General features: G+C 40.0%; 1 protein-coding gene across 1 annotated transcript in view; it reads left to right on the top strand.

Annotated features, from left to right (window-relative positions):
- The window catches only part of GNA12 (G protein subunit alpha 12), a 37,230-nt gene extending 20,801 nt beyond the window's left edge, over nt 1-16,429 (top strand). Inside the window, exons 3-4 of the mRNA XM_031606966.2 lie at nt 8,412-8,462; nt 9,360-16,429. Coding sequence (XP_031462826.1) covers nt 8,412-8,462; nt 9,360-9,929 — 621 coding nt within the window. The 3' untranslated portion in view covers nt 9,930-16,429. The remainder of the gene's footprint in view (nt 1-8,411; nt 8,463-9,359) is intronic.
- Nucleotides 16,430-17,390: the final 961 nt, after the last annotated feature.

The following is a 17,390-nucleotide window of genomic DNA, read 5'->3' on the forward strand; positions in this document are numbered from 1 at the left end:
GATGCATCTGAACAAGGTACTGCTCCAGAAAACCTCTTGAGAGTTCATACTGCCACAGACTGATCAGCTGTGAGTTGAACACGTGGGAAGAGGAGAGATGGCTTCTCAAAGGAGAAGAGTAAATTTGGTTCAGTTCTTTTTCTGAACCTGTGCTAGCTGGGAAACCTTTGTTACAAAGCCAGAAGGCATGATCTCTTTCACTAGTTTGCAGCTAAACTTAAAGCAGCTCTGTGGAGTGAACAAAATTTGCTATATTATTGACTTAGTATTTGGGGGAGGGGAAAAACTTCTTGGAAACATCATGCAAGATTTTCTGTTTGAGAAAGTGGAAAACATGTTGCTCTGAGAAGTAATTTATTGACACCTTTCAAATGTCTCCTCTGTATACAACACAGATTCCTGCAGTTCAGACTGTGGCAGACTTGTGCTTCACTTGGCCTTACTCCTGAACAAACTGTTGCTGTTTGTCCTTAGAAGGTCTGCTGTTTGCCCCACCCCCAAAGCCTCTTAATTTGACTCGCTTTCCATGATATGCACTTAATTCTGCTTGGGGAAAACTCAGTAAAATCTCAAACTGGAAAAAAATGGTGGTTTATTGACGGAACTCTTTCTCCTATTTAATTCTCTCCGAATTGTGTGTTTAAGACTTTGATCTGTCTAGTTTCACTCTGGTCAGATTATAGCATTGAATTAATGATGTTAGATGGTGTATTTATTGAGCAGGAGGCAAAAGAAGAACCCATTATGTCCTCTTTTTCAGTTGTCCTTCTGGTACAGCATATGCATTGTAGGCTGCAAGGAGCTCAGATGGCTGTACACATGGCTGGGCAGCTTCCCCACTGCAGCTCAGGAGAATGTGACCAGGGCATTAATCGGGTTTTTTTTTTTTTCAATGGGCCAGTTTGCTCAGCAGCTTGTAGAAGATTGTTAAACCTGCTTCAGTTTGCACTGTGGCTTGATTAATTTACACATGTAAATCAGGCCTTAAGGATGGAATGCAAGTCACTTATTCCAAGTCACTTATTTCAATTATTAGTAATTTACTTGAGAATTGTTTTAATATGTTTAAAGCACTTGATTCTTATAAAGCAGATGTGTTTATGTGTTTCAGGGTGAATAAGAATAAAGCTTTCTATTTGATACACGTCTATGATATTATGAAGGAAAAAAGCTCCATAGTGATTTCTAATAAGCCTGAGCTTCATGAGAGCTTGGTTAAGGGATGTCAGAGGGCTCAGATGTAACTTTCAGGTACTGAACAGCTTTCTGAATCTTGCAAGATTATCGTTTTAATCTATACTGTATCTACATCTTAGTTGTATGCATACAGACAAAATGAGAAAATCTTTATAAAAGTTTTTTTTTCAAATAAATGTGTGGGACAAATGACTCTTTCCAGTCCTTTTAATTATCTTAAAAACAAACGTAGGGGAAAAAAAAAAAAAAAGCATTAAAAGATGCCTGAGCTGATTTTTATGCAGCAGATGGAGCATTAAGGGCACCTTGGAATAAATCCTTTGGTGTAGAAGTAGAGTAGGAAGTCTCATTCTGTGAGATACTCGAGGGTTATTCCTGTTGTAAATGCATTCAAGTTGCTTAGCTTTCCAGCTGGCTGCCTGCCATGGAAAAGTCCAAGCTCAACATTCTCTCATGACTAGTCTTAGCTGTTTTCTTCAGCCCGCAAGATCTAAGATACTCTTTTCCCATCCCTTTATCTGATAAGATTTGAAAGGGAAACTCACTGGTAAACTGATTTCGTCTTGATCAGATAGCCAGCACTGCTGACTAGGTTCATCCATAAGGTAATATTTTTCTGTCGGTGTCTTTTCTAGTTCTGCAGATGTCTTCTGTAAACAAAACAAGTTTCAGGTTTGCATACTGCTGCTGAAAACAAAGCTCGGGACTAGGACAGCCTAATGGGATTGTGCATTATTCTTGATGGCTTGCAGAAACACCCGGCTGCTTTAAACTCTTCATTCATTGAAAATGCACATTTTCTTTGCCTGGCTGCTGCCCACTGAGAATAAATGGGATCGTTTTCCAGTCATTGACCAGGGACTTGGATCCATCTATTCAGTTACAGCTCAGGACTTTCTTTTAATGGTGGCAGACTTGCTGCTTTCAGTCGCCTTCCCTTATGCAGTTGAGCTGCCTGTGCTTGGAATGAGAAGTTGAGCTGGCGTGCATTAGTTCAACTTCATCAAGAACCTCCGGTGTCTGAGATGAAAGGGTTCTTGCAGCAGCTCCACACAATGCATTCCCTTAGTTGGCAGGGAAACAGGAAGGAATCCTTTCATGGATGCTTAGGACTAGATCTGTTGTCCACTGGTGCCAAGAGGAGGATGTGAGCTGGGTGCACTGATGCTGACTACAGCCATCAGGCTGCTGTTCTTTAACCATAGCTGTGTTTCTTCCACGGGAACTCAGTGTGTATCTCTTTGTACCTGTTCCCTGGACCTTTCTAGTTACTAGTCATTGAGGGCTTGGAAGTGCTAAATGTCTGTCATGTGCTAGTCTGGCTGAGGCTTTCTTTAGAATTAAAAATAATTATAATAAAAGCAGTGATTTAATTATTTTACATCGCTCTTTGCAATTTGGTTTTGTGTGTGGCTGGTATTGTTTTCTTTGTTATTTGCACCTGCTTTTCTTCCTGTCAGTGTAGGTCTGTGAAGCAGCTATAGAGACAGTAAAAAAAGGTAAAATCAGAACAGCAGGGATCTGTGCTAATGTCTCTTGAAGCCTAGATTGGAGGACAAGCCTGCCTTAGTCTGAGAGAAAATTCCTTTCCTCCTAGAGTTACTTACTAGTGTGCATATTTGAGACAAATGGAGAGAATTGTTAACATACTATTGAGTAATCTATCTCCTCTACATCCTGTTGATGAAGAAACACCTAGAATTTGGGGGAAAAAATGTAAGATTTTTTTTTCCCTGCACAGCTTCCAGAAAGAGGTGATGTATTTATTTAATTGCTGTAAAAAGCTGGACTGTGTGGGAGTTGCCCTTCACCACAAGACCTCTGCTCCTGTTAAGTGTTCCTATAACTTCATTCAGTTGGAGGACCCTCAATTCTTGTTGCTGGTATGGGAGCTCAGACTAGACTGGACTTCTGGGAAAAATGAAATAACTACTTGATCCCATATTTTTTCATATGCTGCAAAGCATACAGTTCAGCCAGTGTGTCATGTATCAAAGCAGGATGAGTTTATAGAAAGCCATCCTGACTTGGACAGACGAGCAGATTTTTGCATTGCCTGTTTGTACTGAGCTGACAAATAATGAATTTTTAAAATATTTTTAGTCTTCTAACATGTGATACTCACATTGTATGACCACGCAGCAGAAGGAAGAGGTAGTTTTTAGAAGCTCAGAAGCAAACAGTACATTTTGTAGCTGGTATGCTTGCAGGGTACAGATAGCGGAGACTTGGATAAGGTCTGGAGTTGCTGGATGGAAGCCAGCAGCTCTGGCTGTTGTTAAGGAGGAAGTTACAGAAACCTGGTAGTTATAGTTCTGTATGGCTTAAATAATGAGAAATGGTTAAATCTCTGTCTTGGAATCGGTGATTGAAAAATTAATGTTTGTCTTGTGTCAGTAAGCGTGAGTGCCCAGACAGGATATAGATAATATCTGCAGAAGAGAATTACAGCGTAGAACAGGCATTAACATTTCAGCATTTTGGGACAATTTGGGTTACTTCAGCATCCTTCTGAGTGGATTCTGAGCAAGCACAGACATGCTTGTCTCCTGAGAAAATAATGCTTTAGAATTCTTCAGCTGTTGTAGAGAAGGCTTTGTGCTTGAGGCTGTGTTAACTCTGCCCTGTTAATAGCAAGGCTGAGCAGAAGTACAGATTTAGGAGTGATTTGCTGAAAGAGCAGCTTATTCTTTCATGAGCAAGGTTATTTATTTACAGCTACCCCTCACGAGAGCTTTAAACCTGGTTCTTCAGGGTTTGCTGCTCTTTCTCTTGGACCAAAGCAGGGTGTGGAAAATGGAGATGTCTGCATGCTCACTTGCAGAGGTTACATGGATTATGACGCTGGGTGTTGTGGCCAGCAGGTCTCTCTTAAGAAAGCATTTTCTACATCTCTTTGCTGGTGACATCTTGTTTTTTCATCTCAGCATATGACAAAGTAGCTGATCTAACAGTCTCCAGCATTTTCAAATGCTGGTCTTCTGGTTGCTTTATTCTACTTCAGTGTTAACAACCTTGTTCTTCCCTTGGGCCTCTGCTTTGGATATATTGCCCTTCAAAAACATCTGGAGTTGTAATGTTTGAACCTCTCAGATCAACAGATGATCAAAATCCCAGAAAATGTAGAAAATTGAGTTCTCTGTATTTGTCTGAAAATCACAGGTATTACTTGCAAATTAGCTTTGTCTTTTCTGTTAGTATGTGTCCTTGGCAGACACAGTGGAATAATACTTCATGTAAGGACCAGCTTTAGATGAGATTTATGTATTAATGCTTCAAGTCCATCCTGATCATAGCATCATGGAAAATCCTGAATTTGGGGGAGCCCCACAAGGATCACTGAGCTCAACTGTGACTCCACATAGGTCAACCCAAGAGTTAAACCATACAATTGTGCATTCAAGATCTCAGAGGTTAAAGACTGGAGATTTCCAGACTTGCTTCTGTGTTCTCTTGGATTTCCTCTGCTCAGCTTTGTGCTGGACATTTTGCAACCTCTACACGCAGGGTGCATTGCAAACACCACAGCCCTTACAGTCTGATTGCTGTTGCTTCCACTGTGCAGAGTCAGATGCAGTTTGTGGTTGTTTCTTACAGTGTCTGTTTCTCTGTGTGTCTCTGTGTTTGTGGGAATCTTGTTCAGATCTGTATTTTATGTTCCTTGAAGTATAAAGTTTCCTTCCTGTGTGGTTTAATTCATCATCTGAAACAAGCGAAGGCTGACAGGTCTACCTTAAATTGTCCACTCTAAATTTAGCTGCTAGGGACAGAGTGGTCAGGAAGGGCTAAATTAATATTATGTCAAAAAGGCCTTGGGACGAGGAAAGGAAAAAAGCCAATTTGGAACAGAGGATCTGCTTTCAACTCTTTCAGAATGGGAAGAAACTGCTTTTCAGAAGGAGAAGTTTGAAAGGAGCATGTATTTTAGGGAACTGCACAATAGGACGTTTCATTATGGTCTGTGATCTAACCAGCTGCCACTTTGGATAACTGGCTGAAGGTTCGTGACACGCTGATCAATCCTGGCCTTGCAGAACATTTCTTATTACTGAGCTTCTGTGGGTATTTTAAAGCAGCCTACATGTAATCTGCTGTGCATTTTGTTTCCATGAAATGCAAACTACTTGGGAATGCTGCCCAAGTGTTTTTTACTTGCTTTATCCAATGTTGAGTGGCAAAGGAAGTGACGCCGAGTTTGCTCTAATATTTCACTGGGGAGATTTTTTGTGTTATGAACCTCGCCTGAAGGCACAGAGATGTCAAATTCAATTTGTTATTTTTATGATATTTTTTTGGAGTTAATAAAAATGACATTTGTACAATACAAAACGTATAGAATTAGATGGAGTGGATGTGTCATCTTAATTTTGCAACTTTTGCTGCTTGAGAATTTTTCTTGCCATGCTCACAGAAATCTGGGATATAAAAGAAGAGCTTTAGAGCATTATTTCAGGAAGCAGGAGTGTATGTTTACATTTTTCTCCCTTTCTCCTCTACTAGTTACTTTTTCAGCAAGCTGTACTATTTTTTACGGCTTCACCAAACTGTATACCAAAGATAGGGCAATTAGAAGAAAATAACAATTGAAAATAAAACAATTGTGATATTGCACTGCAGAACTCACAAGCTTGTTTTAGACCTTGTGTTTGTGTATCTTGATTCCCCATTCCCAGATGTGCAGTGACTCATCCTGCTGAACAATGGGAACAGCATCTTTTACCCCTTCACTTGGTCCCACTTGGCAGAGCTGTTACTCAGAGGATACGTGTTGCAGAGGGAGAAGAGATTAGCAGTGGGAGAATGAATCATCCGAACGCCTGTGGTAACTCCTGTGCAGAGAGCAAGAAGTTGAGGAAGGCTCGTGGTCTGTGCTGTGCTCCTGTGTACTAAAAAGGAGCATCTGAATTACGTGAGATTCATAACTCGGAGGGGCGTTGTTATCCTTGTTATCCTTCAAGTCCATTGCTCTGTGCTGCCTGCTTGGTGAACCACAATGTGCCCCCACACTCCTCTCTTCAGAAGCAAGCAGCATTTCTATGAATCAGACTAAAATGTACAGCAAGGTTACGCAATAAGCCCTTGGAGCAGGAACTGCATCCATGCTGCTGCATTCTCATGTTACAGCTTTAATCAGGGACTGATCTTTAAGTAGGGAGTTCTCAGCATCTGTGTGTGTGGTGTTGTTTTCTCCTCCTTCAGGTTTGTGTGCTTTAATGTTCTGAGCTATTCTTAGCTCTGAACCCTCTGGAGCTGAGGGGGGGGTTTGTTGTTTTGACTGGAAACAGATATTTTGACTTAAGTAGTGAGTATCTCTGAATTCTGTGCTAGCATAGCAGGCATCTTCAGATCTGTCAATCCACTCATATGTTGATCACACCTGTTCCATCAATCTGACTTGGGCTATCCAAATATTTTGCAATTACCACTCAAAAATTTCCAGAATTAATAATTTGGCATAATTACAACACAATGAATGGCTTTACAGGAAACCAGAGAAATCTAGTTTCCTAAAATCATTGAAGAAGTGAAGGTTATTTTCTCAATAACTCAACGATTCTCTTACCTTATTATAGAAGTACAGAATGTTAAACTGAAGCAGGAAAAGCGGGGAGGCAGAAGCCAGAAGTCAGGTAAAAGCCATAAATCAGGTGAACTTGCTTATGTATCCCAGCAGTGTACGTGCATACAGCTGTTTCCTGCTGGCAGCGTGGGAGGCCATAGGAACAGGGCAAGGACTCGGAGCAGCTGTGTAGAAAAAAGGAACAAGTTGCATTGCAGACAGTCCGTTTGCCATCTTGTACATCTAAAAGCATTGTGTAGGACAAAACACAATAGAAAAGGTGGGGTTTTTTGTTTCTTGGGTTTTTTGTTGGTTTTTATTTTCCTTTGGTGACCTTTTCCTTTTGGGCTCTCCCCTCTCCTAAATAAGACTAATAACACAGGAAGACCTTTTTTCTTATTCATGCGGTCTGTGATACCTCTTCTGATCCCAAATAGTGCCAAAAAATACAGGAAATTACTTTCACCTTATGAAAATTCATGGTTGTAAGGAAGCTCTTAGAGCAATTGTTCTTTAGAAACTTCCCCTCACCCCTGAAAATGGTCTTTTTTTTTTTTTGCTAGTGATACACTGTAAGTCTTTTGTGATAAATGGAAGCTAAATATACATTCTCTCTTTTGTGAAAAGAGAACTTCGGTTTTAGATGTTAAGAATTAGTAAATTATGGCTCACTGTCATCTGTTCCTGATGCTGAAAGCATGTGCTTGTGCAGTACACTCAATCCTCTGATCTCCATTCTGATTCTTCAGAATAAACTGTTGTGTTGGCATCTATTGCAAGCTGTTCTGGAGCAGAATAATTTTATTCCACTGTCTCAGGCCTATGGTATGGAGAGGAATGTTAGGTTTAGGGTTTTATATTGCTGTTGGAATCTGTGAGATAATATTTTGAGAACGTTCTCCTTCTAAATTAGTAACTTGGTAAGGGCAGCTACTGTCAGTTCTGTCAGTGCAAAGAGCACTCAATTTGAGTGTAACATACAGGCAAGTAATCTGAAATATATATGTTTTAAAATGTTGCTTATATTATGTTCAATATAACTGCAAGGAGATTTGGTACAAATTCATTATTAAAACCCTTGAGCCTAAAAGGACAACTACATGTAGAAGAGAAATTCTTTCAGAATGCTCCTTTTTTTTATTTTTTGGCAAACAAGTCTGGGTTAATCTATTACAAACAGTGGGTGACTTCAGTCTTTCACTTTTCTAAAGATGTGTCAACCACTCGAGGATATGCTTTTGTTCACTTTTGCAAATCTTAAGCAAAATACGTTAGTTTTTAATGGAGGTGTTCATCTTCACTCCCACTTAGTGTCAGTTAACTGCATTCATTGTACAAGGGATAAAAACCTTAATTATTTACTCCAAAGCTAAGAATTGCCTTGAATAACGCTTCCTTTTCATTATAAGAATTTACTTGGAACATTTCTTTCAGATTTCTACTCAGCTTTGTTTTCTCTACAAGTTACAGAGCACTGCTAAGAAAAATACTACTTTACTTGCAGACATTGGTAGCACATTATAGCAGCTCCACTTAAATCAGCAGTTTATGTGAACTAAACTATGTGATATTTCTATTGCTGCAGCTCCTTAAGCACAACAAGGTGTAGTCCAGACTTCCATTTGTGATTTCCCATCTCTCTCCTTCTCCACAGGGTGAATCAGTGAAATATTTCCTGGATAACCTGGATCGGATTGGTCAGCTGGTAAGACTTCAGTTTCTGAACAGAAAGCTTGGATGTGCTACAGTTAATATCCTAACAATAATAATAAAAAGTTTCATTAAGAACTTCAGCAAGGCTATTTAGATAAAAGGAACTCTAGTCTTGTGGAAATGAAGCTTAGTATTTGATTAATGTTTTCTGATCGATAAATATTACTTATAAATATTGTTTATGGAAGCTGCATTTATGCAAATAATTTCTTTTGTCCTCCATTCTCTTCTCAGTGCTCTAATGGGTGGTGCTACTAAAAGCAACAAAATTAAACCCTACCAAATAGAACATTTACTACTGTAAAATTCAAAATCAGTCATGAGAACACCTGGCAGGAGACTTGGAGGAAAAAGAAGGAAGATGATTTTTCATAAGCAGTAGAAGTGCTAAGCTTGTGAAGAACAAGTTGCTCTGCAGTGATGGCCTGGGCCATGTTCTGCAGTAGGGTGTATTGCTGTAATTTCTGGTCATAGACTGTGAACTGTATTTCCAAGAAAGCTTGCAAGATGCCCTTTGAGAGTAATGAACAATGAAAAGTACAATTTAAAAGAAAAAGTCCATTCACTGTCTTACAGAGCAGTGCCCAAACGGTAATAACACTGTGGGTAGGAATTTCATAAAGGTTAAATAGTCTTCAGCTTGAAAATACAATGCAAAGAGGAGTGCTGGTCCTTTATGTTTGTTTTCGTAAGTCCTTCTGATAGCTGTTCACCAATATTTTGAGGTAAACATTCAACAGTCCATTATTTTTAGTTGGATATTCATTCTTCACTTGATAATTAAAAGTAAAAAGGGGCTCTTGCTGATTTTTTTTTCTCTCATTCAGTACTTCAACATTAACCAGCATTTTTGGAGGATTTTTTGACACTCTTTTCATTTCTTTTACAGAATTATTTCCCCAGCAAACAAGATATTTTGTTGGCTAGAAAAGCTACCAAGGGAATAGTAGAGCATGATTTCATCATTAAAAAAATACCTTTCAAGATGGTGGATGTAGGTGGACAGCGATCTCAGCGTCAAAAGTGGTTCCAGTGCTTTGATGGAATAACTTCAATTTTGTTTATGGTCTCCTCCAGTGAATACGATCAGGTTCTCATGGAAGACAGACGCACAAACAGGCTTGTGGAGTCCATGAATATCTTTGAGACAATAGTCAACAACAAGCTTTTCTTTAACGTTTCTATTATCCTGTTCCTCAACAAGATGGATCTTCTTGTAGAAAAGGTAAAGACTGTCAGCATTAAGAAGTATTTCTCGGACTTCAAGGGTGACCCTCACAGGCTAGATGATGTTCAACATTATCTGGTGCAGTGCTTTGACAGAAAGAGGAGAAACCGTAGTAAGCCGCTCTTCCATCACTTCACCACTGCCATAGACACTGAAAACATCCGTTTTGTGTTTCATGCTGTGAAGGACACCATCCTTCAAGAGAATCTGAAGGATATTATGTTGCAGTGAAGGAGAGAAGTCCATGTCCTGTTAAAATTTGCTGGAGGGTTAGATAAAGATTTTTATCCTTTCTTCATGGCCCTTGCATGTGGTGTAGGACCCATGCTACTTACTTGGCTCAGGAATGCTGTAAACTAGCCAGTCAAAACAGAGGAGCTATAGGCCGAAGGAGTCAAATGTTGATGTTAGCTACTGAATCATTTGGACTAGAAACACTACTGAAACATGGCTGTTGTAGGTTCTGTACCTAGTTTGGAATGCTGAACAACACAACCACCTTCTGCCTTCTTAGAAAACAAAAAAAAAAATCTCTGACAAACCATATATGAAAGACACTTTGTTTTAAATGGAAATACTTATTTTTCAGAGACACTAGTCATACAATCTGCCTTTTTTTGTAGTTTGGAGGTGCTGACTTGATCAAACTAACCTAAATGTAATGAGATTGGTAGCTGTATTGGAGAATGTTAATGGAACTTGCATTCTTAACACTAGGAGTGTAACCAGGTCTGGTGTGCAGTTTAGTTTTGCCACAGAACTGGAATCTACTAATTAAGGTGGATGCACAGCTCTTGTCTGAAGGTTTTGCATGAGTCTCCTGAAGCTTAAGTTTAAAACTGTTCAAGGAAACCCATGTTGGAGTAAATTGGATGAAAAGTTAAGGCCTTGCTTGAGAAGGGCTTATTTTGCACTACGTGTAAAAGGTATTATTACATCACGGGGAATCTGATTTCCTTGGTGAAGCAGCCTGTGCTAGAGCACCTGACCCTGTATGTGCACAGCGGGTGCTTGAGTGAGATGTACTTCATGGAAATCCAGCACTGTCCTCACACCTGCAGTTTGGCAGTAATTGTGAAGGCTCAGGATCACATGACAGGGCTTCATCTATATTTGAAAGATTGAAAGCTGATTAAACTCTTATGCAAAGGTTTTGGTAGTGTAGCAACTGTTTGATTAGTTGCCATTGGCTGACTGTATAGGAAGACTGAACACCCTAGAGATCCCAGTTTTACAGCTGCACTGATATATTTGGACAGCAAGACCTTGCTGTCAAATTAGCCCTTAATCTGTGTCTTAATGGGATCTTTAGCCAGTAGTAATGCATGTGTAATTCTGAGTACAGTCAAGGTTGGAATTGCCCATTTTGGGCAATGGTTTGTGTATATTCAAGAGGCTATGAAAAACGTTGATATGAACTGTTAATTTCTTAGCTCTCAATCTGTGTGACTATCAGGTGCCTTTTCTGTGTACAGACATATCAGATCTTTTCTACTACAGCAGGGTATGTGAACAACCTTACGACCTGCCTTTTTATCAGAGCACTGTAGTGCTATTCTTTAGGTAACTTTCAAACGTAGTTTACTGTGCAATTTTTGTCATAGCTTTTATCTGAGAATAAAACCTGAAGGGCTGTTTGTACCCATACAAAGGCAGCAGATTCCCTGGAGTTCTTTTCCCCACTGAGACTGCAATGGCATGTCAAAACAAGCAACGTTTTACTTCAGCTGGTGATCCCATGGGAAATGCGGTCTGAAACACATGAAAGGACAACGGAACAGGATTTTAATTTGGATAAAATCTGGAATCTTTCTTCCCCTCTGAAGCCTGCAGATGTTTGTATCAGTGTGTTTGTGTGGTTTCCTACTGTAGCAATCTCTGGGTTTTCTTTGTGCAGCTTCAGAGTGGAAGAGACGTGGCTGTGTCGGTGTTACGTAACGCAGGACTGAGGTAAGAAGCAGTGAAAAGTTGCAGGCAGGAAAATCCAGGCAGCAAACTTAAGCAGGAATGAGCTTTCTTGTAACAAGTCTTATTTTTGCCAGGACCAAGTCTGTCGTATAGATGTTTATTCAATTTTAGCCTTGAAGGGGAAAAAATGTCACGTGACAAATATTCTGATGAAAGAAACTCTTAAGGTTTATTACATTTGAAAAGGTAAATGTTGCAACCCCAGCGATGCAAGTAAGTTTACTTATTGTGTAAGGTTCATTTCTCTAAGCTAGTCCATTTGTTAGCTGAAAAGTGAAATTATTCCAACACTTTCAGGCTTTTCTTGGAGTTCCTGATGGTAGCTTCCACTTCACGCAAGGCACTGGAAAAGAGGAGGCAGTTGTGGGCTGACCAACTTCTAGTTTGACTTGATTTTATTTCCTAGTTTGCTGTGACTTCATTCTTTCACTACATTTTCTAATGGACTAATATTGTGCTTGTTTTCAAATGAGTTAAGCCTTTCAACTCTATTTTTTCCTCAATAATTACCTCAGCTTAAAGTCTCAATCTACTGTAGCTTTACCTGGGAGGTGTAGCATGGAATTACCTGTTCTGTTTTCTCTTCATGGTCATCTATGGCTTTAAAACTCTAATCAGAGCTAATAATGTAACATAATTAATATGATCTGCACCTGGAAATGAAGCAGAAGGAGTTATCTCATAATGAGCTCTCAATCTTGCTACTGTTTTGGGTTTCTTTCCATGTTGTAGCAGTTTTGCACAATAAGCCCAAGATTTAGGGAAGCAGGTTGTTCACCTTGTGCCCATCATTGCCTTTCCTCTGTCTGGTGATGAAATGAGCCTAAGCATGATGCTCTAGGCTGCAGGAAAAAAATGAGTTGTTTGGCTCTGAAGGCTGTTTTCTGTGTGACTTTGATAGCATTGGTTCGCACCAGCAACCCAAGGTCAGGAGGATGCTGATGAGAAGTGAAGCACTTCTCAAATCTGCAGAGGATTTGGACTGTGATTGAAAAGGGTTATTTTTCAGGTGGCAGGTAAATGTCTTTTTCTGCTAAATTCTGACTGGACTTCTTGCACAACTGAAGCATTTTGTTTGTTTGTTCTCCCAAACCAAGTTGTAGTATAATAAAGCCAAAAAGCCATGTTATGGTAAATCAGTTGGTTATTAAAGCAGAACTTGGGTGACTTAGGTTGTACAAACATCTCAGGACAGGCCTGATCAGTTGCTTGGTCCTTTTGCAAGAGACAAAAAATTAAGTGACATCCTGGAGAATGCTGCTGGTAAACACAGCTGGGGAGAACATCTGTTTTGTTGTTAACTTTATGAGGTTATTGTTCATTTGCTAGTCAGGAAATAGGTCACAGGCAGGATTGTAATCAGATGGGGACTTTGAACAACTCCTTAGAGGGGGGTGGGGGGGAAATGTATTTTGCTGTTCCTCCTCTGATACTGCAGGTCAGTGACCAGTGGTGGGGTGATGAAATGGGTCTTCTCTTCCAAGGACAAAGAGAGGAAGCACTTGCATGCAGGAGAGGCTTATGTAATCTTGCAGTTTTAAGTAGAAAACCTAACTAAATGGGAGTTTTTCATCAAACACTTCTTTGTATTTGGTTTTGAGCTAATGTAGTGCATCAGTCAGGATAATTCCTTCAATTGTAGTGCTGTCATTTTCTGAACAGTTCTTAGATGGCAATACCAGACAGCATAGTAAATTGAAATGATATATTTGATAGGCAGTTATTACTTCAAAGCAGTTAAATATTTCCTAATCTTGATTCTGAAGCTGAAATTACTGGCTGCTCAGCTTCATCCTACATCTCAAAGATCCTTTCAGTCTTACATGAAGAATGTATCTTGTTCTATTCAGTACAGCAGCATAGATTATTTGATGTGCTAATAGTTGAAAATAGGGTATATTGCTGAGTCAGACCCAGAGCTAACCACATTACAAGCATAAAGGAGTTCCTAAAGGTGCTCACTTGTATATGCTTTCTGAGCTGATGAAGCCAGAACCTCAGCCAGGCAGTGTGGAGGAATGTGCACTAATTCAGAAAGAAACAAAACCACACCTGTAGTGCAGCGGTGCAGGAAGAGCTCGTCTGTATGTGGCACTGCAGGCTCGAATTTTATTCTACCAGGGTAGCTGAAATAGGTTTAGTTATGGAAAACTGTCCATTCAAAATGCTCCCCACCCCGGGGTGTTCAGTACTGCTGGTAGTGTCATCTGTAAAGAAGTACAGAATTAAAGAAATTAAAGGAGTAGTCAAGTGACAAACAACTATTCTACACAGAATGTCATTTTTGTAAGTACACCCTTTGCCTTCTTTAGACAGGTTTCTGGATATTAACTTCATGTTTTGCAGCCTTTTCTCTGTATGTACCTTTTCAGTTTTCCTGAAACCAAAACCATGGGAATTTTGTAAGAGACCCCTTCAGTTTTCAAGTAGTGAGTTTGAACACCCGACTTAGCTTTGCATGTGCTGTCAAATACTTTTGGGGTTGATAGACAACGTGATCCATGCCAGCTTGAGACAAAAATAAGATTTGCAGTATAATTCCCTGTAGCTTGAAATATAAGCCAAACACTGACTTCCCATCATTAGACTTATACTGGCTCCTACAGGTTCAGTAGTAGCCTCTTTTCTAGAAAATTCTTCTAGCATAAAGACACACAATGTAGGGGGGTTTTAATATAGCACTGCCAACTCTTTACCTCAGTACACTCTTCGTTAATTCTGTAACACAGGAAGCAGTGAATAGGGTGCTTCAGCAGCATCCTTAAAACATATCTATGCCTACGTTAGTAAATGATGCACATGGAGCATCAGTTATGGGACAGAAATCTCAGGCTGGCATTGTCTGGGCTGCATGTGGGCTGAGTTAGTCCTGGCTCCATGCATTTCTAGGTGAGGACTGTCTAGCCTACTGAGGAAGTAATTGGCAAGGCAATACGAAACCTTGTGCTTTTTACTGATTTTGTAATTAGCTGGAGTGATCTCTGCTTTGTGCTGTGAAGTGGGCACTTCTTTGTTTTAACACTGATTTATTTACATGGATGGAAATGAGCTACTTGGAACTGAAACTGCTGTCCTCCTAGCCAGGTGATGCTCTCTTTGCTCATCTTGGTGGCTGGGCAGTTTATCTTGATTCTTTAATTTATTGTCTTTCTAACTGCATTTGGAAAGCAGTGTTGAAGTGTCTGTGTTGACATGCTTGTCTTCCTATTGGGTGGGGAGTATGGAGGTACTAGATTGTCAGTGCTAGTGCTTCTGTGCCTGGCTTGGCAAACTGTATGACAACCTAGCTCTTGGCTTATGTCCAAAGGTCATATCTCGTGTCTGATGTGAAAATGATCATGGTCAGAGAGAAAAAGAGCAGCACTGACTTCCAAGGCAGGCATTCTGGTAAAAAGCCAAAGTATGTTGGAAGGGAGCAGGAGAGGGAAGCTGTTTCCTACACAGATCTCAAAAAGTTGATGGGGCTTGAAGACTGAGTGTATTGAAAAGAAATGTCATCCATATTGACCTCAAAAGCTTTGAGTGGCTCCAGAGAGCTATTGGCTGTGAATTAAGGGCAGCAGGCTGGAGAGGCTGGCCCTGCTGCTGCTGCACACCCCTCCATTGTAAATCTCTTCATCTGTTCCTAATTGGGTGCTAAAACTCAATTCCTGATAAAATACGATCTGCAGATCTCTGGGCAGAGAGTGCTTCTCCTCTTTTCTAACAGCTTCTTCACCTTTCTTCAAGATTCTGGAGCAGGAGAAGTATTTCAAGGGAATAGCTAGATAAGATATAAGATGTTTCCATTATTGGAGTCAAATCTACAATTGATGGAAAGGCAAATTTTTGCATGAGGAGGATCAAAAGAAGAGATTCTTCTGAGGGAAGGAATAGATTTTTGAATAGTACTGCTTTTCTCTGCTCCTGCCTCTTGTCAGCCTTTTGTGCAGAGCTTGTGGGCAGGCACAGCAGCTGGGGGAAGCCAGCAGGGAGGAGGGGGATGTGGAAGAAGAATGATTTTTGGTAGTTCACAAGATTTGGAAAACGTGCTCAATGGATTGAGGTTTGAAAACATGTTCCAACTCCCGCTCACACTGAAGCCATTAACAGTCTTTAGGATAATGGGTGTTTTTCTGGTGTACAGGTTATGTTATCTGGGATGTGAAATGAGCTTGAATTGATGATAAATGTTGAGCGGTATTTTTGGAGATGCTGCTTAACAAAAATGCTAGTATTTATTGCTCTTGTGATGAGTTGTCTTGTTCATGGAATCAATATGTATGAAAGCAAACTGACAAGCACCAAGTTATCTTGTGACACAATCACGTAGCTAGGAAGCCAATTAACATTACCTTTTATTCTGCAATTTACTTGCTCTGTGGTGCCTATGCATTGTAACACACATACTATGCAATATCATTCTTTTTCTAAACCAGTTCACTACATTGGGCAAGAAGGGCCTGAGTTTAGCCTTAATTTCCTAACAATTCACAGGAAAGTACTTTAGAAACAGCGACAAACAAAAAGAGGTTTAAAAAATAAACCACACAAAATAAAAGCACAGTTCCAGACTGCTCACGTAAGTGTCTTTCTAGCACCAAAACAGCATCCACAATAGAGACAGCTACTTGCTGTAATAGTTTCAACTTATGAAAACTGTGTACTAGATAAAATTATATTGTGATGTGTAAAAAGTGTATTTTATAGCTTTGGTGACTTAGTTTACTGTTTTGTATATATGAATTTTATAAATCTATTAAAACTTGACTTGTTATACTGTTCTTCATGGGTTTTATCTTTCAAGAGAGTCTGGAGTGACTTTTGCTGTGAGATGATTTCTGCAAGAAAGCTGCTTTTTTTTTTTTTTAATAACAAATACAGCATGGAGTGCATGAAACAACAGCTGTCATGCAATAAAACCTTCTTCTGTAATCTGCGTACTTCTCCCACCTCTCCAGTTCTGGTCTGAATCATCCTTCCTCAACGTGTTTGGGAATTGAAGGCTGGTGAAACATTAACCTATATAAAACTTCCAAGTCATTCATCTGTAATGTTTCAGTGCATGTTTTAGGCATTAGAAATGATGGGAAGTGGAAAGGGAGAGACAGCTTGAATTTGTGCTCATGTATTTTAAGTTCAGCAGGAGCTTGAAATCCCTGTTAGGAATTCCTCCTCTGCTGTGCAGTGCCTGATAATAGCTACAGGACTATGCTTGCTGCTTTTCCAGTGCCAGGCTCCTCTTGGACTTGCATACTATGTGCTGGAGTGTCTTTGTACTACAGTGTAGAACTGTTGACCTTCAGCATCCGTGTCTCATAGCACTGTCATCATGGCATCAGCCAATTCTGGCAGAATTGAGCTCCAGTTCTTAGCAATGCTGCTCACCTTTCATTGCTTGCACTCTGAAAGTTTGCACCTGGCAGGTTTTTGTGGCAAATCTCAATTGTTTCTTGTGTGAGCTGTTAATGCTCAATCAATTACATTGGCAGGTGCACAGTGTGAAATGCTTCATGAAGCACTGTTTGCCTTTCTTTAACCAAACATTTGGAATCTTGTGTCCTCAGCTACATCAGGGGCTTTGGGAATGGTTGCCTTTTGTTCCTTGAGCACTTTCAGGTGATGGTGTGTTAGCAGTGTTGGTATCTGAAAATGAGGGCAGGTGAACTGCAGACTCAATATGTGCTTGTGAGCACACCTGGGAACCGAACCTTGCTGATTTGGAAAACCCTGGGCTCCCAGCAG

This window comes from Phasianus colchicus, chromosome 16 (assembly GCF_987193195.1).
Source record: "Phasianus colchicus chromosome 16, bPhaCol1.hap1.1, whole genome shotgun sequence".
NCBI classification, from domain to species: domain Eukaryota; kingdom Metazoa; phylum Chordata; class Aves; order Galliformes; family Phasianidae; genus Phasianus; species Phasianus colchicus.